The sequence below is a fragment of the Vombatus ursinus genome, unplaced genomic scaffold, assembly GCF_900497805.2.
Source record: "Vombatus ursinus unplaced genomic scaffold, bare-nosed wombat genome assembly UNPS02014830.1, whole genome shotgun sequence".
NCBI lineage: Eukaryota > Metazoa > Chordata > Mammalia > Diprotodontia > Vombatidae > Vombatus > Vombatus ursinus.
Window position 1 is genome coordinate 36,490,842 of NW_020954608.1, and position 21,582 is coordinate 36,512,423.

Genomic DNA, 21,582 nt, shown 5'->3' on the forward strand with positions numbered 1-21,582 from the left:
CCCTTTTTCTGTATTTTATAGATGAGAAAACAGAAGTGCATAGGCTGGATCCCTGACCCCCAGACAGTGAAATGCATCCTAGTTAGTCTGATCCTTTGTCAAGCTTTATTGGAGATGCCCCAGTTTCTTCAACTGATCTTGATTTGTCATGATTTGAAGTCTTTTCCCCATTCTGGTCACCTTCCACTGAATCTCCATCTTAGCAATGCCCTTCCTAAAGTTTGGTATATGGAACTGCCCATAATCTCCAAATGTGCTTTATCAAGACAGAGGACTGTGGAAACTGTCACCTCCATTCTAGGCGCAATATGTCAATGGATCTTTGATCTCACGGATGTGGATAATTCTGTTGCTTCATATTGCAATCCATGTAGCTTCGCTATCCTGTGTAAGCCATATCCACATTTTCTCATAAACACTTTACTGAGAATCCATTGTTTGAGGCCTTCCTATAAGTCTTTTTACATACCTTGTGGTGCTTGTAGGCCGCTAAGTGGTACCTTAGATAGACTGGCACACCTGGAGTCAGGAAGACCCAAGTTCAAATTTGGCCTCAGACACTTACTTTTGCAAACTATTTTCCTTTCTTAGCATTAGTTTCCTTATCTGTAAAATTAAGAGGGTGGTCTCAATGGCCTCTAATGGCCCTACAATCCTGTGATATGTCCTATGTCATGGTATCTTCTCTTCCTGTACTTCTGCCTCTGAGAAAGAAGTACCCTATCTAACCGTATAGTTAGTTTTTCCACAGGTGCCCTCCATCTCATCCTCCTTGGTCTCTTCCCGGAGCTTCCTCATTTTTAGTCACTCCCTGTCTATTAAAAAAAAAATAAAACACATGGAGCTACATTTTCCTAGTGCCCAAGTCACTCCATCTGAGAAAGCAACGTAGTGGCCTCTTTGTGTCCTGGAAGGGTGAATGTGACTCCTTTAAGACATTGTTTCTGGTCACTACAAGTGAGTGACCTAGAGGATTACTGAAATTCAGAGTTACAACAAACTTCAGAGGTCATCCAATATAATCCAACTCCTATGTAGGCACTGGTGAGAATAAAATTGATTGAAATAGGAGTGTAGAAAACAAGTTGGGCCTTATAAGATCTCTTTTTTCAATGTCACTAGTACTATACTTGACTAAAAATAAGCTCCCTTGAAGAGAAATTGTTACAGCTACTTGAAAAGACATTCCTCAAATAAAATGAATGGCATTTTAGTTTTGATCAATATGAAACTACTTTAGGGCAAGAATAAAATGTGTAGCGAATGAATGTAGATAGGAATGGCATTACCAACATCTATTAAGGAGAAGTAGGTTTTCTACATCCCTTTTGAGTGGACTCCACAATGTTTAAAAAAAAGACAATTTTTAAAATATATCTCACATATTTGTAAAAGTTCTGAGGCTTTAGCCAAGTACCAAGCGATTTTAGGTATAAAGTCATTCTTGATCTACTAATGTTGGTGTATGAACTGCACCTTGGGATTTTGCAAAGGCAAAATGAAGCATTCATGTAATAGTGAGCTCTTGGTTATTGATAAACAAGTTATCTGTTTTGTGGGTCATCTGCAAGATCTTGGAACATCTTTTTTTCCCTTAGCTTCCAATACTGATAGTAGGACTGGGCTCAGACTAGATCTGTCCAGAGTGAGTCATCTCTGTGATTTCATTCCAAAATTAATAGTGTGGCTCAGGGTATTTTGTTGTGTTCTGTTACCTATACTTCTCTCATCACCAACCTGGCTGGGAGGTATGTAGGCTTAGAATATTTTTCACAGTTTATTTTTTCCCTTTGTATTTTTTATCTGAAAGGTCTGCTTACTAAAGGTGACTGCCCACTTTGGTTTTGTCCATGTATCAATCAATTTCTCCTCCTTTTCATCTCTGACAATGTTACCCATTATAAGTCCCATAGTTCTCCGGCCTGGGAGTCAGGAGGACCTGAGTACAAATCCTGCCTCAGACACTTGACCCTTACTAGCTGTGTGACGCTGGGCAAGTCACTTAACCCTGATTGCCTCACCAAAAAAAAAAAAAAGTCCCATAGTTAAGAACCCTTGATGAAGTGTTTGTAATATCAGTGATTCATTGAGGAGACTTCATCTTTCAATTAGAATAAAATAGGGGAATGTGAGAAATAAATATTTCTCTCTTATATTTAGTAACTAATTATTGTATTAGGACCAAGGTTTTTACCCTTTTCTACGTCATCCAGAAATCAATCAGTGTGAGAAATTTCTCTTGGATATTTACCCAGGCCAAGATCTTATCAGATAGTAAAAGAAATTCTAAGTTTAAGCTAATGGGTATATTTTTGCTCATTGTGTTTGCTCAGACATATCTGGGGAGATGTTGATTCTCCATATTATCAAGACAGATGATATGAAAATTGATGTCTCTTTGACCAAGATTTGAGTGACCTAAGTGATATAACCCAAGATAGCCTAATTCCTGTTTGATCAACCAATCAGAGGTGATCGGGCATCTCTCAGGAACACCTCTTCTTTGAAGGACATATCACCTGTGACCCCACTGTCATTAGAGGTCTTTAGTCTAAGAGAGATGGCTAAATGGCCATCCTTTTATTAACAACTTTCTAGCCTTATTAATAAAATGATTAAATTACCCAGAAAAAAATGTTTATTGTATAAAAACATAAGAAATTAATAAAAATTTATTTGAAAAAAAAACCCACTTATGTGAGATAGTACCCAGTATTACTATTGAATTGAATTTCTTATTATTTTTTAAATGCACAGTACTATCATTTTAATCAGCATTTCACATCCTGGGCTCATATGCTGAATGAGTTATATGGTCATTTTCATAGATGAAAAGAGAAACAAAGAAGTTAAATGACTGAATTAAGGGTGCAGTGAGAGATTGTGTGACTTACGCAGGAACGTAGTCTTTTCTTAACCTAGAAGCCTTTCATGAACTACTAAGCTGAAGAAGAATAAATAACACTGTTAACAGCACCTTTACCTTGAAGTTTACATCCAGTAACATCTACCATGTGGAATATAGCCACAGCTATAACTGTATGGAATAAACACAGAAGTCAGAAAGGCCTCTAAGGAAGTATTTTTCTATAAATTGATGTAATTTATTCCAAAAGAGAAGCCCTCTACCAGACAAATGGGTGTTAAAATAAGACAGCACAGCAGATGCTAAGTATTCCTAACATGTTGTTACAGGATCAGGATGAGATTGGCAACACAGGATGAAAAACAGAACTATAGGGAGTGGGGGAAACCTAGTGTAGGCCTTGCATAGTATCTTTCAAATAGGCATGGATTTGGTGTAAGGGTACTTGGGTCCTAATCCTGACTGTTCCACTTGCTAACTTTGTGATCCCAGGCAAGTCACTTAATATTTCTGGGCCTTGCTTTCCTCATCTGCAAAATGGGGTTGGTGGTGGTAGACAGGATGACTTCTAAGCTCCCTTTCAGCTCAAAATCCATGATCCTGTGGTAAAGTAGATCTGAAGTCTAAAATCAGTTGAGTAGTTCTGGTTTGACTAGTCTGGTTTAAAAACTCCTATCTAGCATTCTGGGCCAGAATGAGGCAGGCAAGGTGAAACTAGAATGTAAGCAAATAGGTCATGAACAATGTAATTTAAATCAGTTTCATCATTCGGTTGAGAGAGCAGGTAAATGTGTATTAGAAAACATTGCACTGTTAAAATATTCTATTAGAATTATTTTTGTTATTTTTCAGTTATTTCAGTCGTGTCTGACTCTGCGTGACACCATGTGGGGTTTTCATGGTAAATATAGTGGAGTGGTTTTTCGTTTCCTTCTCCAGCTCATTTTACAGATGAGGAAACTGAGGCAAAAGGTTAAGTAACTTGTCCAGGGTCACACAACTAGTAAGCATCTGAGATACGGGACCTGAACTTGGGTCTTCCTGACTCTAGGCCCAGCCACCTAGCTAACACCATTAGTATTAAAGTATACTAATCAGTAAATGGATAGAAAGCCAGACCCAAAGCCTGTAAGACCTGAGTCCCACCTCTGACACATCCTAACTGTGTGATTCACTGCAACACTTCTCTGTTCTGGAACTACACCTTGCAGAGAAGGTGCCGACCTAGATTGATAGGTGATTTTCTCACATGGGAATTCCCTATACAAGTTAAATTCTAGGTCCTGACCTCCTTCTTATTACTATGTGTAAGGCACAGTTTTAAATGACAGGGGGATGCAAATAAAGGGAGAAAGAAGCTAACATTCTAAGGGGGGGAGGAAACATGTACTATAATGAAATCACAAATCTCGTTCTTCCATCCATCCCTATCACAACATCACAATGATGACCCCAATTCATTAGGTTTAAATTATATTTAGCATCATAGTCTCTTTTTAGAAAGTGTGAGGATATGTGTATTGCAATTTCAAAAAATTTCCATCAAAAATATTTAAAATCAAGGTTTTGGTGCTTAAAAAAATCCATAAATCTCTGTAATTTGGAAGATCCACTTATGTATAATAAGTAAGCACTTCAGTGCTGTTGACTGCCTGTTGACAGACTAGAATGCGTCATTCACAATCTGTAATTTTATCCCTGCTCCCTCCATTGACGCAGATTGCAAACCTTCCATGATTAATAGATGAAGAGCTGCCCTGGAGAGAAAATTCATCACCGTGCACCAGCCTGGGGAAAAGCCTCTCTGAACAGAACTAGATTGGTCCACAGTCAGTCGCGAGGCCTGTACTGACAGTCTGTTAGTACAGGTCTGATGCCTACTCTGCTTACTGCTAGGACAGACTCCCAACAGCTCTGGTGACCATGGCCTAGTTCAGGGCCTCCGCACTTCTCACCTGCACTATCTCAGTAGCCCCCGAGTTGCATTGCTTGCCTCACGTCTCTCTTCCAGCTTATCCTCTCCTTAGCTTCCAGAATGATGTTCCTGAAGCAGAGGAGTGATCGTGCCAATCCTCTGCTCAGTGAATTCTGGTGGTCCCTTATTACCTCGAGGGTAAAATACAAATTTCTCTGTAAAGTCCTTTACAATCTGGCTCTTGCCTACCTTTCTGTCTTTATTACAGTTATGCCTTCCACATCATGGAGGTTAGAGCATGGCACCCCCTGCAATCTGGAAAATCTGTGTACAATTTTTGCCTTCCCTTCATATCAGAGAAGAAATCTGAATTGTCATGGTATTAAAAGATAAAATATAATGATATTGTGCAATATCGTACATATATTTTATGCATTCTGAGTTTCTAAACTTTTTTCTGTGTTGTCTGCTGGCCTTCATGCGTCATCTGCAGCTTCTGCAAAACTCCCCCAAAATTCCCATTTAATTTCTCATGCCGACTATGATATATTGAAACTGCAATGGGGAAAGTCTTGATGTGGACGGGAAAACTGTACTTGTTATTCCCCTTCCTGTTCCAGCCAAATTGCCCTTTTTTGGGGGAGTGCTGTTCCTTAGACATGAAGTTTGATCTCCTGTCTCCCTTGGCTGTTTCCCATGCCTGGAACACACTGCTGCCTTCCCTTTGTGTAATCTTAGATATGTATATGTTCCCCCTCACCTCCCCAATAGAATGTAATCTCTTTTTTTGCTCTTTGTGTCTCTAGTACCTAGTAGATAGTAGGCCATTAATAAGTTCTTGGTGATTGAATCTGTGCCTAGTTAATGAGGCATTACTTGTCTACCAACTAGTAACCTTCGTTTTAAGTTTTATGTTAATATTCCTAAATCATCCTCAGTACCAGCTAGGTAGTGCAGTGAATAGGGTATTGGGCTTGGAATCAGGAAAACCCAAGTTCAGAACTGGCCTCAGACATTTGCTAGCTTGTGGGATCGCTTGTATGATCTTGGGCCAGTCACTTAACCTCTTCTTGCCTCAGTTTCCTCAACTGTAAAAGAAGGGCAGTAGTAGTACCTACCTCACAGGGTTGTTGTGAGGACCAAATGAAATATTTATAAAGCACTTAGCACAGTGCCTGGTGCACAGTACTATATTAATGTTTATTATTATTTCTCTTTTCTTCTATCTTTCTTTTCTGAGCCACCTTTTTCTAATGATTTTTGAAAAGTAGACTGGTTCTTACTATTAGGTAGTATCACTTTGCCATGCCAATGAAATGTAAACTGTGTAATTAAATTTAATTAAAGTTTTTATAAATTGTGACTTTGGTGTGTGTGTGTGTGTGTTTGTGTGTGTTCATTTTTCTTTGTGTGGTTTTGTTGACATGGAAATATAAACTCTTTGGGGGCCATGGCTGTTTGTCTCACTTTTGTCTTTGTATTCTTCAGTCCTTAGTGCCTGGTACATAGTAAGCACTTAATGCTTGTTGATTGGTCTAGTTAAACAGCAATCTGTGGAGTAATTTCCTTGTGCCAGACAGTTCTAGGGGGATACATGGGGCAAGAAGATTGAGGAGAAAAATGGTATCTGTTGCCATTAGGGTGTTTATAATTTGTTGCTCTTAGGAGAGGAGTGAAATGGTGAAGGGTCTGATATTGGGTGGTAATACTCTGCTAGAGGTGATACCGGATCATCAATTCCTAAATTTGGTGACCTCTGGATCCCTCCAGCCTCCCTGTGGGTATTGTCTGTAGAAATCTGCTTAATCAGGTATTATCCACAGTAGATGCCTGTGCTTTACTGTCCTACATTTGGTTGACTCTGTAGGTTGTAGTCAGGCTTATATTAGCAAAGCTAAATTAATTAGACTAGTTTTAGTTTGAGGAAAAATGGAAACAGATCCCCATATAAGTGTGTGTGCTTCATGCTCGACTAAAGTAAGTATTTTGAAATGCCAGAATTTATCTCTGGCCATTATTTCCTATGGATTAGGCTGTAAATATATCCATTTATCCACCTCTATTTATATAGCCTGTGAGTGATGAGGTGGCCTTCATCTCAGAAAGATAAATCCTAGTTTCAAGCTTCTAGCCAGCAGTATCTATAGCCATATGACTAAAGTGAATGTTGGAATTTGTTTCCTTGAGAAGGCAGCAAAACTCTGAAGGGGATTGTGATGAGGGGGTTATAAATCTGGCATCCCAGTAGTAAACAAGAAGAAATGTATGAACTTACGTAGTAGAGGTGAAGTCTTGATTGTTCATGCAGCTATTAGCAATTTTTATATGCATACATCTCTACAGTATAGGTGTTTGATAAGTGTTTATTGATTGATTGGGGAATAAGATACATTTAGTGACAGAAGGCAGAGAAAAACTATGTTATCCATAAGATAATCACTAGAGCAGATGTTCTTAACTTTTGTCGTGGATCCTTTGTCAGTATGGCATAGCCTGTGGACCCCTTCTTAGAATAGTGTTTTTAAATGCATAAAATAAAACACATAGGACACAAAGGAAAACAGTTACATAGAAAATGCAGTTATCAAATTTTTTTTAACTTGGTTAAGAACCCATGCTCTAGGATAGTTGTGATCTGCATTAGAAAAGATCATTTAATTCAACCATGTCACTGCTTCTGCCTTTAAAAAGAATGATTGCTTTTACCTACCTCACAGTGTGGTAAGGAAAGTGTTTTATAAACCTTAAGGGCTATATAAATGTAAAGAGTTGCTGTTATTCTTATTACTATTATTAGCATAACTGGACTGTATTTTAATTAACAGCATTTCCTGCCTATTAGGAGGAAAACAGTATTATGTGCATTTGTTCTTTATTCTTTTTAAATCCAAAGATTGCTTTGGACAAACCCCTTCCTCCTCCTCCTCCAAATTCCTGGAAAAAAGCTATTAGCCTGCAGAACATAATCAAAGTTGCTGTATGTTGCCATAATTAGAAATTTGAAGCCAGGAGAGTTAATTATTTCAGGCAGATTTCAGTTGTTGCCAAATAAAATGTTTGAGAATATTATCCTGACAGTCTCTGAGTTAATTTTCAGCACTATATTGCATTCACTTTCTTTCTCCCCTGCTTAACAGGATCATGCGGATGTACGAAGCCATTTCTTCACAGTTGGTATGAAACTGGAGGCAGTGGATATGAGTGAGCCCTTTAAAATCTGTCCTGCATCAGTGACTAAGGTGAGCCCCCCTGAAAAGGGGATTAAATAAGTGGTTCAACCTCGAAGTCAGGCCTCCAGAATGTTTTTTTGCACATGGAGAGGCAGAAGGGCCCATCTAGCAGACACAAACATAGATTTACTACTTCACAGTCTGGTACTATTTCTAGTTTGGCTAGAGATTCTTTGAGTAGTCTCGGGTAAATCCCATCAGATGGTTTATGTATAAAGTGGGAAGGGTGATACGGCTCCTTCCCATCTTACTTGGGATGAGGCAAAGGTGTTGAAGGTAATAATGTCTTTGAGCTTGGAGAAACGATCATAACCCAACATTACATCATGGATTCCTATTACCTTCAGGATCAAATATAAAATTCCATGACCTTCATGCATAGCCTTTATGCTTGTAGATAAGCGTCACATATTATCACCTTAGTATTAATTTGTTTGTTACCTGGTAATGGCTTGGATATGGTTGTTGTTTTTCTTTTTCTTCTTTTTTTTCTTTAGTTTATATGATTTGGGTACCTCCACCAAACTGCTGCCTTGATACTTCATCATGGTGTGGAGGTGACCATGTGTTCTTGGAGGCTATTGCCAGCAAGTTCTGGCAGAGCCTACCAGTTTGGAAGGGCTTCAAGAAGGGGCCTAGCAACTCACTCTGTCAGTCTGTCGCCTGAGGAACAGCCTAGCTAAATTAGGATAGACTCATCAACATATTGGCTGCAGGGTGATGAATTTTTCAGCCCCAACAAATCTCAAAGACCTGTCTGCTAAGGCATATGGGGGTTGGGATGTGTGCTGATGTAGGCAGTATCCACTGAGATAAAATTATTGAACCTTGAGGTATTGAAGCAAGAAATATTTCAGGTAATTGCCCTCTGGTCATTTTAACTAGGCCCATGGCTCTAAAGTTCATATTTTTAACCTTTTCTTCTCTAGGAGTTTTTTTGCTTTCTAATAGTAATAGTAGCTTTCTAGGAGCCACTAATCATTCCCATCTGTCTCCATTCAGTTTTTATGTCCCCAGATAACTACAAATATTGTAGAAGATAGGCCTTTTTTTTTTTGTGTGTAGGGAGGAAAAGGAAGGAGAAGGATGATTCAGACTTTAGAAATTAAATAGTATTTAGGAATGATAATCCAAGGTATGTAAGTTTTTTTTTTTTAAACTTCCCCTTTCATATCCTGGACCACTTCACCATCTGGAGGCCTTCATACTGTGTTTCTTTTAGGGTTAGCTTATTTCTTTCCAAATACTGAAGAATGATAGCTTGTTGGAGCCTGGCCAGTCTCCCTTCTTTCCAGCAACAGTTGCCACAGTATTGCCAGCTGCAGGTTTATTTGTATTATTTATCAAGTTGTCTTAAAAGACAACTATTTTTGCAATGTCACCTTCACCTGGTACTTAAAGGATAACAAAATGGGATTACAGCTTTTAGGGATAGCTTTGAAGCACCAAAGATTCCACCTTTGTCCCACTTTTTTGGGCTTAGTGTTCATTATTATGTATGAAGTTAAATCATAGTTGCAGAGTAAAAATGGAAGTGACATTCTAATTCTAATTGTTATAGCTTTGTGTCTGTACATGTTTCTGAATCCTTTTTATTCCTGGAAATATTTCTTTTGGGGGTTTTACTTGTGGGAATATTTTTCTTCATTAATCAATCCTATTTGGAGCAAGTTTGCCTTAATATTTTAATTGTTTTCTTTATCATCCCATTATTCCTTTGTATAGTTTCCTTGTGTCAAAGATTAAAAAAAAGTTAGTCATCCTACTTAACATTTTGCCCCTCATAATCATACTTCTCAAGTATTTTATGTTCTCAGTGCGCAAAATTATTATGAGTAATTATCATGTGTTTATTCAAGACTCATCTTTCAGTAAAGAAGTATCATAAATTGCCAGAATTTTCTTATGTATCAGGAGCATTACAAGTATACATTTCCTCTTAGTTTTAGGAAATGTTTTAGAATATTGCCCTATCCAGTATTGCATAAACCGTGTTGTTATGACGACCATAATTTAATTTTTTTTTTGTTCAAGGCTATTCTTTTGAGGAAAATTGTTTAAAAAGAAAAAAAATAACAGTGTAATGAATAGAGGCGAATGCAGACCGGCATGAACTGGAACTTTTAATAAAGCACCCAGTTGGAGCATTAAAGGGAGCATTTCCTTGTGGTTCTAAATAACATCATCGTGGTATAGTAGAAAGAACGTGGAATGGGAGTTCACAATCCTAGCTTCTCATCCTGACTCTACTACCAGTAGTCTGTGTGACCTTGGACAAAGGCACTTATTCTCTCTAGGCCTCAGTTTCTTTCTCTGGGAAATAAGGGTTTGTTGAACTAGATGGTGGTGCTCTGTGGTTCTGTGACATGTGTGTAATATACATGGGATGCAAGGAAATGGGCTAGCTGGCCTCTTGAGAACTCTTGATAGCTATGTAAAATTCTAGCGGCATTGTTTAGCAATAGAATTATTATTACATTTATTTTTACTGATATTACCTGAAGAATGCCACATAATTGTGGGACTAGTCAGCTGATCCCCAAAGGCATTGTGTACATGATGGTTCTCAGTAGCATACCTTGGTCAGGAATTCACCTCCTCAGTCAGGTGACTTTTGTAGTTCAGAATAGGAGATCTTTGTTCACTGCCCTCCTGACAAGTTGGGGAAAGTTTACTGCTAACCTTTTGGCCTCATTTGACTCTTCTTTTCTCTTAATCTTTCATGCTTTCCAGCATTGGGACAGCTCTGCCATGTGACCGTTTTGTCCTGCTTGTATGCATTGGCCTCATCTCTTTCTCTTCATTCTACTATTCCTTTTCTCCCCTCTTACTCTTTTTTCTGTTGTTCTTTCCTAGTGGTGGGCCCCCATGGCTGGAATCCCAGCCTCTGCCTCCCAGCTTCCCTGGCTACCTCTAAGACTTAGCTTAAGTCCCGCTTTCTACAAGACACTGCTAGATTAACACCACTGAGATTAACTCCACTTTCTGCTGTGTTTTATACATAAGTCCAGTTGTTTGTCCTCTTGTCTCTGCCATGACAATGGGAGCTCCGTGTGGCCGGGGGCTTCATTTCTTCGTATTCCTGGAATTTAGCACAATGCCTGGCACGTAGTAAGGCTTGTTAGCTGACCAAGTGACAGATCTTTCTGTGTCAATCTTAGTTTTCCTTCAGATCACTTGTAAGTGAGTTGCTTCTATGTTTTTCTTAATTTACCCTATTCTGTTGATGTTCTTTCCCACCCCAGGTTCTTTTATTTATGTAGGATTTTCCTTTTATTTTTTTTGTCTTTACCTATCTTTTAAAAAATTATCAGGTACTTTTAAATCTTCTCTTTGAAAAAAAGTCATGATGACCATCTCTACTTTCTTTGACAACTAGAACAATTCAGTGACACCCATGGAAGATAATAATTTCTGATTAAATCATTCCTATCAAGAGACATTCATTGGCTTCCTGTGCATAGCAATGTGCCAGTATTTTAGTGTCTAAGGATTCAGTAACATAAGACTAACATTTGACTTCTTTTTTTTACCTTTAGGTTTTTAACAATCATTATTTGCAAGTGACTATTGATGACTTGAGACCAGAAGCTAAACAAATCTCAATGCTGTGCCATGCAGATTCTTTAGGGATTTTACCTGTACAGTGGTGCCTTAAAAATGGAGTCAACCTCACACCACCCAAGGGTTTGTATTCATTGACATCTTGCTTTGATTTGGGATATGTGGTGGGTGGTTTGATTTTGGTTTTGTTTGATCCACAATGAAATAATGCCTTTGCTTATGTGAATAATGGCTGAACAGGAACTGTCAGAAGTTGCCAAAGTAAATGCAGGGAGCCATAAGAGAGGTGGTAGTGTGTTGTTTGTCCTTCGTTTCTGGAAAAGGACCATGACACCAGGAAGGTGATGTCATGACTTGCAAATGAATTAGATTTAAGTGAGGGAGGGCTGTGTAAGGTCACCAGCTTCACTTTCTCTTCTGGAGCCATCTGGGTCCAATGGCAAGATATAGTTCAGAAGGATAGGAAACCCCCAGATATCTTGAGGTTTCAGATATCAAAATTTATATTCCTTTGGGCAGAGCACCCACAGGTAAAGGTATGATTCCTTATCTGGACAGAGGGAGTGGAGGGAGAAGAGGGAAGGAATGATTGAATTAACTGTTTTGAACCATTATGTTTTATTGCAAGAAAATGTTAATTAAGAGAGTGTTTGTGTGTGTGTGTATGTGTCTCTCTCTGTGTGTGTCTATTTTTCTTTTCTCATTCTTGGTTAAGTAAATTCTCAGTTGCTCTTAGAAGTAGTTTAAAAGAGTTAATTCAATTCTTCTTTTGAATATTTGAAGACATCTCTCATATCCTACCTAAGTATTTCTCTTGGTTAAAAATAGCCAGAGGAAGTTAGCAAGGCATAGAACAAGTAGAGAATCAGTTTATCAAGTATTCAGTTAATTAGATTAGGGGGAGAAGAAAGTCTATGGTAATTTTGCAGATGATAGACATATAGTTACTGAGGCTGCTAGTCCCAGAACGTATATGGCAAGAGTGGCTTCTTTATCTTCTGTCCCTCTTCGTCACAATGGTAATGGTTTAGCTTTGAGAATTCATTGGATTTGGGCATTAAATCCAAAGTGAATCCATGATTATTGGCAATAGATCCTTCCTGATTTACCATTCCTACTGCTGTTCCCTTATACTAGGTGTTCTCTCTCTCTCTCTCTCTCTCTCTCTCTCTCTCTTTTTGTTGTTGTTGTTGTTGTTGTTGTTGAGGCAATCGGGGTTAAGTGACTTGGCCAGGGTCACACAGCTGAGACTAGGTTCTCTTCCTAAACATTTGGAATTTTGAATGTCTCTGGTTCATCTTCATGACTCTAGGCCTTTCCTCCTACCATTCATCTTGCAGATCACTGCTAGACTGTTTTTCCTATTATCACATTTTTTATCATTCACTCTCCTTTCTCATGGTACCGCAATACCTCATTACACTGTGGAAGTAATCCTGAGTTCTTGAAGACAAGCTCAGGCAGATTCTGCCATGCAGAGAAGTCAACGAGCATTTACTGAGTGCTTATTATGTGCCAGGCTCTGTACTAAGTGCTGGGGATACAAAGAAAGACAAAAGACAGTCCTTACTTTCAAAGAGCTCATGGTCTAGTTAGGGAGACAGATACAAACAACTCTGGATAAACAGTTGGTAGGACAAAGTAGAGCTAATCTCAGAGGAAAGGCGCAAAGATTAAAGAGAGCTGGGGGGAGGCTTCTTGTAGAAGGTGGGATTGTGGCTGATTTTTTGAAGAAAACCAGATTGCAGATGTGAAGAGTGTTCCGGGCACAGTGAAAATACAGAGTTGGGAGGTGAGTGTCTTTTGTGGGGAACAGTAAGAATGTGAGTGTCACTGGGTCTTAGGGCATGTGGAAGAAAGGCTTTTGAATATGCTCCTGCAATAGATAATCCTGTTTTCTGATGACCAGTCTAGTTAAGAACAGAGATGCTTATATCACTAGGCATGCCACTTGGTGATGAATTCTTTCAGTCCTATGTAATTACTACAGTTCATGAGCCCCTCTGGGCATCTGTATTTGATGGCAGCAGAGTAGATGGAAGGAATGCTAAGGATCTTGAAGATTTTGATGGTCTATAAAGATCCACAAAAATTTTTATACCAAACTTTTTTCACCATCAAGGAGAGTAGAGTCTCATACTTTGACCCAATTTTCAGATGATTTGAAGATAACAAAAAAAAAAACAAGAAAACAACTGGAATAGATTTAGTGTTTATAGAGGAGATCAGTTCTGGGAGTGATGACACAGTTGTAAGGAATTGAAGAATCGATTGACAAATTGTAATTGAGGGATTGATTCACAAAATACAGAAAGGTAGAGGTAGGGCAAGAGGCCAAAGCTGTGGAAAAAAATCTTGGACCTTATTGTTACTTAAAAGAACATCAAAAGGGGCAGCTAGGTGGCACAGTGGATAAAGTACTGGCCTTGGAGTCAAGAAGATCTGAGTTCAAATTCAGCCTCGGATACTTACTAGCTGTGTGATCCTGGGCAAATCACTTGACTCCATTGCTGGGGAGAAAGAAAGAGAATATCAATAGCTGTTTACTTAGGATCCCATAATGTTTGTTACTTGTTGGTACATACATATATATGTATGTATATGTGTGTGTGTGTGTATATATATATATATGTGTGTGTGTATATATATGTATGTATATATATGTATTTTATGTGTATGTTTATTTGTGTATATACACACATATACATATATACATATACACACATGTATATATTATATGTATATAGTGTGTGTATGTGAGTGTGTGTGTGTATATATATATATATATTTTATCACTTAATTTGGTGGAGTAAAACATGACTGAAAAAATCTTACAGTAATGTGATTCCCACTTCAAAACATCAAGGAGTTGTCCAACTCATTCTCATGGGAGGTTAAAAGATTTGACCCACGCCACACAGGTAGCAAATAGTGGCTCGAGAATGTGAATCCAGGTTCTATAACTATCAACCTAGTGTGTTTTCTTTCCCCCTCTACATCGTTATTATTACTGCTATTTTTTGGTATCCGCTATGGTGTTTACCGCAGTACTGAATGCATAGTAGTTACTGAATCAATATTTCATCTTTTGAATAATTTGAGTGCTCTCCAAGATATAGGTAACAAAATTGTGGAACTGTCTGATGTCAATTTATTTTTGGCAGTAAGGAAATGGATGATCTGTTTTATCCCCTTTGGACCTGTGCCAATCAGAACTGCATCCTGATCAATCAGTCTTGGCTGAAGCCACTGTGGTTTAACAGGCTCCCCTGACTGCTTATTGCAAATTCTAATAGTTCTGAAGTTTTTCCCCATGCTTTTTTTTTTATTCTACAGGGTTTTAAACACATTTTCCTACTTCAGTTAAGCCTTGTTACTTCTTGTTCTGTCTTTGTTGATTAATGAGGGTAATTGACCCCTGTCTCTTTATAATACAATCCACAGCAATTTGTTTTTATATAGCAGTTCTCCAGGAGCTGTCACAAAACTGCTTTACAAAAAGAGCTCATTATCAAGCCTAGAGGAAGAGGAATTTAAAGAGATGAAGTGACTTGAGGTCCCTTGAGGAGGAAGGAGAAGTCTAAGCAGGTGGTGCAGCACAAGGAAACGACATTGTTCCTGGGGCATGGTAATGAGCTGCCAATGCCAGTGAGAGGCTGCACCAAATAATCACTCGAGGTTCCTTCCAACTTGAATAATTCCATGACTCCGAGACTCCCTGATGAAGTAGGCATGATAGGATTCTAGGCAAAAGGGATAGAATGGAAACCTAGCTTTTTACAATTCAGTTCAGTGGTAATAAAAAACATTTATTAAGCACCAAGTTTCTGGGTTAAAATTAGAAAGAGTCCTTTTTTTTTTTCAACGAACTTACAAGGGGGATGGGATACAGTATGTACATGGATGGAAGGAAGAGAAATTGGTTCTTAGAAAAGGTAGTTGTTTTCAGAGGCCTCAGATTATATCAAATTGTGGGATCAAATGTATCCAAGGAAAAATAGGTAAAGCTTGGTAGAGAAAGAATTGCATTAAGACCCCCGGGAAGATTATTGTTTTGAGAGCTTAAGTTATTATTGTGAATCATTTCATGTCCAGATGTTGGGCGGGGGGGGCGATACTTGACTCCTGTACCTTTTCTGAAGTTACTTAATAAAAAATGAACATCATTGCAGTTGTACCCATAACAGAGACAAGCTATATAAGACATTGAAGGTTTCTTGATATTTTTCTTTGTTACAATCTTATTTTTAAGTTAAACATTCCATGATTTTATATTAATTGAAGTATTAAGGCACCAGGGTTTATTCTAGCGGTCTTGTGAGCTAGCTCAGCTTCTAGTTGTAACCCTCATAGCTAGTATGGGAAGACAGAAGCCCAAGCAGACGTGTGGGGGAGGAGGACCTGGCTTCAGAAAAAATCCATAAAAGAGACCCAGATTCAAGTAACTCCAGACGTGGATAGGGTAGTCATGGCAGAAATAAAGCAGGAGGTCAAAGCGTCCAAATGAAGGTGATTCAGAGAATAAGGAAAACTGGGGTTAAGAAGTAAGGTGGCTCAGGGCAGCTAGGTGGATAGGTGGATAGAGCTTGACTCTGAGGGAGAAGGGCCAGGGTTCAAATGTGACCTCAGACACCTACTAGCTATGTGACCCTGGGCAAGTAACTTAACCTCAGTTGCCTCCCAAAAAAATACAGAAAGAAAGAAAGAGATAAGGTGGCCTAGCTGAATTCAGGTTGTGGACTCTTAATTTTTCTGGATAATTTACATGCTCAGATTTTCATTTTTCTGTAGGCCATTTATTCTTTGCACAAATAGCACTCATTTCCTGGGGGCTTTACAATCCTTGCCTTATGAATAGTGGAACCTGAATTAAAATGCTTCTTATCTAAAGTTAGCTAATTGGTCTGTTAAAACACTAAGCCTATCAGTTTCAAAGATCTTTATGTTTAAGGGAATTCTCATACTTTGCCTTTTAGGGATGATAATAAATACTGTAATTATTTGTTGTTATTTTTTTGCCATCAAGTTTATAGGTTCTTCCATCTCTAGAAAATGGCTTCTCCAGATGAAACACGCTTCCCTCCTCTTGAAAGGGAGATGGGGACTGTGGGTGTAGAATGTTATTTATGTTAACATCTTGCATATGCTGTCTAATAATGGTTGTGTGTGTGTGTGTGTGTTGGTTTTGCTTAATTATGTGTATTTTTTTCTTTTGCTGGGGGTATGTGTGATGTTGGTGTTAGGTTTGGGAGATATTGACACATCTCTGTGGTATAAAAACAGAAGCCACCAGTTGGACTTTTAAGAATTCATTATTGTCTTCATCCTTGAGTCTAAGAAATAAATGACTTCTTAACCAGAAGATCCCAGGGAACCGTAATAGTAACTCACATTTCTGTACATTACACATCCTTCATACTGACCTTAGAGGGTGATAGTGTAGAAGTATGCTAGGCTAGAGTGGCCTCTTACCCATTTTTCTTTTTTTCTCATGAAGAAAGAAGGGGATGAACCCTACACAAAGGAAAAAGCAAGTGTTCTGCTAAGCCAGGCAAAGGAAATCAATTTATCATTTTACATTAGGACCATTAGGCCTACGAGGGTCCTTCAGACCATCAGTTATCTGAACTTCCTCTGTTTTATAGATGAGGAAATTAAAGCTAAGAAAGTTTAATTTTCTAAGGTCTTCCAGCTAGTTAGTAGCAGATTGAAGACTTAGAGCTTGATCTTCTCACTCTAAGAACGGTGTTCTTCCTATCCCACAATGCTACCACCTCAGCTTGACCTGTTTGCTCTGTTTTTGTAAACATAAGTGTTTTGACCTGAGAAGGCAGTCTCCAAAGTCCGATGATTATAGAAGCTCACAAAGAAATCAAAACAACCTCAAAAAAAAAAAAACGAAAAGAAAAGAAAAGAAAAACTTTTATTAGTGGAAGAAAAATGGGTTTGGTCCTTTTAAGGAGCCAGATTGTAAAATGGAAGAACCAGTCAACAAGAGAGAGAAACTGTAAAGTGAGGCAGCTTGAGACCAAGCTGTAAATAGAAGGGCTTCATTTTCCTTTAAGAAAGTCAGAGATACCTGTAAAGGCATCAGGCTATGGACCATGTAGGTCAAGAGAAAAAACAGGGTAAGAGGAGGTGTTAAAGGAGTTAACCTTTTCTCTATTAACTTGGGACAGTTTGGAGGGTGTAGCAGTTAAATGGTTACAAATACACTTCAGGGTTTGAATTTTGACCTTGATTTTAACTGGGGAATCACTGCTTTTAAAGGAAAAGGAAGTTGATGTATTCTAACTTCTTAATTGTTTTCTTTTAAGAAAAAATTTAAAATTAATGGACTATGCACCAGATACTGGTTTCTCTCAGCTATTCATTCCTATATAAGCCTGCCCCATCAGCCAATGCTACTGCAAACATAGGCAGTACTATTTGACCTCAAGTGCAATCAGCCTACCCCCGCCTTCCTGTATTTCTAATCTTACAGCTTACTTCCAACACTTGCTGTTCAGTCCAGTGACACCATCCTCCTGGTTGTTCTGTGAACAAGACGTTCTATCTCTCAGCTCTGAGCATTTTCTCTGGCTGTCATTCATACCTGGAATGTTCTAACTGCTGACCTCCCTGGCTTCTTTTAAGTGCCAATTAAAATCCCATCTTCTACTGAAAGCCTTCCCTAACCCTTCTTAATAACAGTGCCTTTCCTCTTTTAATTATTTCCTATTTATCCTTCATATAGCTTGCTTTGTATATATTTGTTTGCATGCTGTCTCCTCCATTAGGTTATAAGCTCCTTGAGGGTAGGGATTTTACGTCTTTTTGTATCTCCAGTGCTTAGCACAGTGCCTGGCACCTAGTAGGTGCTTAATAAATGTTTATGCTTTGATTGATTGAAATTAATCTACCTATTGAAATTAATCTACCTATCAGGGCTGGTTCTGTATCTCTTATCCATTCAGCAATGGAAGTGTCAACAAACTACTCGACTATCTCTAGTTTGGCTTAACAAGTGCTATTTTTTATCTGTTTTGTTCCGCGCAGGTTATACTGGCCAGGACTTCGACTGGGCAGATTATCAGAAACAACACGGCGCTGAGGCCGCGCCTCATTTCTGTTTCAGAAATGTAAGTGTGTTATTTGTTAACTGTGAATTAAGCAAGATTGTTGTCCAGTGTTAATGCTCTTTTCGCTGGCTGACGTATTATTTTCTTTTTCCCTCTCTCACTGCACGTATTAAAACTTGAAGGATTATCTTTTGTGTGTAAATATCCTCAATGTCGGCGCTGTCCTTAAGACCTCATGAATCTGGAGGTCTGTTTATGAGTTTTTCTATAGAGCCACAATAATGTACAAGGACAGGATATATCATTATGTTGTCATACCATAAAAGCTTTGGAGTTTTTGAATCGAGTCTCTGACCTAGTTGCCTGTGATCCTTAAATGCTATCCTAGGAGTGTTACAAATAACTGAACTCTGTCACTCCCAACGTACCGTTCTTAAAGCATGTTCTTAAGACCCCCTTAAACACATGTATGTGCTTTAGTATGAGGTTATTCAAAGACCTTTAATTGGCTTATTCCTCTATATTTTGTTCTTAACTAGCTTATTATGAGCAGCCACCTGTTTCAAGTGGATCTTACTGGTCTAGTCATTGGGGTTTTATGGCACATAAAGTAACCATAATTACATATAAGAACACCTTATTTTACACACTGTGTGATTGCCTGCCTTAAATAGTTTGTAGCAGTTACTCATTTTGACTTCCGGGTATTAATGGAAAGAACCTGGGTCATCCACTTGGAGCTTGAAAGGGCCTTAGGAGTCATCTGGTTCAGCCAGTCTCCTCCTTTTGCAAATAGCAAAACTAGGCCCACCCCTCCTCCCAAATTTAAGTGACTTGCCTGAGGTCACAAAGAGTAAATAGAGACAAAATTGAAATCCAGGTCCTCTGATTCCAAGAAGGGAAAGGAGTAAACATTTATGTAATACTTACTATGTGCCAGGCACTGTGTCAAGTGTTTTACAAGTATTATCTTATTTGATCCTTACATTAACTCTGAGAGGTAGGTGCTGTTATTATCCCCATTTTACAGTTGAGGAAACCAGGGCAAATAAAGGTTAAGTGACTCACCCAAGGGTATACAGCTAATATCTGAGGCTGCATTTGAACTTCAGTCTTCTTGACTCTCCAAGACTCCCCTGTGACACCTAGCTGTCAGTGATCTTCCCACTTAACGAAGCTGAAACGGACCCTATTTTTTCCCCAACCTCTTTTTTCATCTCCCTTGTTGGGGCTTGAGCCATGTTGGGCTTGTTTTCTTTTACCAGTCACGGTTCAAGAAGAACATCAGCAATTTCTCACACAGAACACTTCAGAGTTTGGGTTTCCTCTCAACTTTGTAAAGTGGCTACTCTACATATCCCCTTTTTATGGGTGAAGAAAATGAAGCTCTGAGAAATTAAGTGACCTTGCACAATTAGGAAATATCTGAGGAGTTAACCCTCCTGGTGCCAAGTGTAGTGCTCTCTGCCTGTCCATTGAGTTCATCTCAGAAAACAGTGTCCTCAGACATCATAATTGTCGTCATCGTCGTCGTCATGGTTCACATCCTAGAGTTTGTAAAACATTATCAGATCCTAGCATTTAGGCAGAGGGACCTTGAGGATCACCTTTCTTCTATAGACAAGAAAACTGATAAAAAAATAAAGGAAACTTTATGTCCCTTAACGTTAAAAATTAAACCATTATTAGTCGATAGTACCTTATTATAGTAGATTCTTAATAAATAATTGTTGAATTGAATTTAGTATCTTAATCTCATTGGACCTCAGTTTCCTCAGCTGTTGAATTGAGATTTTATTGTGTTCCAGGCTTGGAATGAGTCAACATTATGAGTTGGCAGTCAAAAAAGCTCACATGATTATGAGAGGTGTATAGTGTTCAAGGTAGATGACAATCCCAGCATTTTCATCATAGGTCAGACCGTACCTGAAGTATTGCATTTAGTCAGATACCATTTTAAGAAGAACATTGATAAACCTGACATGTCCTAAGGAGACAGTAGGTTCATAAATATTTGTTAAGCACCTACTGTGTGCCAGGCACTGTAATAGGCACTGGGGATACAAAGAGGCAAAAGACAGTCCCTGCCCTCAAGGGGCTTAGAACCCAAAAGTGCCCAACAAGTATGGTGAACAGCTTCAAGATCATAGCATGTACGGATCAACTGAAGGAACTGGGGCTCTCTAGTCTACAGTAGGAAAGACTCCAAGGGACATAATATTTGCCTTGGAGTATTTAAAGGGATGGTAGATGATAAAGGGATTCAGTTTTCTCTGCTTGGTCCTGGAGGGCAGTCAATCAAAGTAGCATTCATTAAGTGCTTACTATGTTCCAGGTACCCCTGCCAAGCACTTGGGATACAAAGAACAAGTAAATACAATTCCTGCCATCAAAGGGCTTCCATTCTAATGGGGGAGACAACATATATAAATTAGTCCATGCAACATAAATACAGAGCAGCAGGGTTCTTTTTGTGTCATAGATCCCTTTGACAGCCTATGGACGCCTTCTCAGAATAATGTTTATAAATGTTGAAAACAAAACACATAGGATTACAAAGAAAACCATTTTTGTTGAAATATATAAAAATGTTTTTAAAAGTCCACGGACCCTCAGTTAAAAATCCCTGGTTTAATAAGCACCATCCCCCATTCCCCAGGACTAGAAATGATTATAAAAACTAAATTATTACCAAAAAAAAATGCACAGGCAAAGGGGAAAGAATCCAACCATAGAGAGCTGTTATGGGAATAGAGAAGATTGGGGTTTGTCTTCAGAGGACGATATAGAAGCAAAGAAACCCTCTTCTGCCCCGAAGAGTAATGTCAAATGGTCACCTGCCCAAAAAGAACTCATTGAAGAACTTAAAAAAGACTTTAAAAATCAAATGAGAGAGACTGAGGAAAAACTGAAAAGAAAACTAAAACAGTACAAGAAAAACAAGAA

At 38.6% G+C, this 21,582-nt stretch overlaps 1 protein-coding gene across 2 annotated transcripts in view; it reads left to right on the top strand.

Moving 5' to 3' along the window:
- SFMBT2 (Scm like with four mbt domains 2) overlaps nucleotides 1-21,582 on the top strand; it is a 300,526-nt gene that overhangs the window by 184,232 nt on the left and 94,712 nt on the right. For both annotated transcript variants that reach the window (XM_027838774.1, XM_027838773.1), the window contains exons 8-10: nucleotides 7,919-8,020; nucleotides 11,551-11,698; nucleotides 18,614-18,696. In XM_027838774.1, coding sequence (XP_027694575.1) covers nucleotides 7,919-8,020; nucleotides 11,551-11,698; nucleotides 18,614-18,696 — 333 coding nt within the window. The remainder of the gene's footprint in view (nucleotides 1-7,918; nucleotides 8,021-11,550; nucleotides 11,699-18,613; nucleotides 18,697-21,582) is intronic.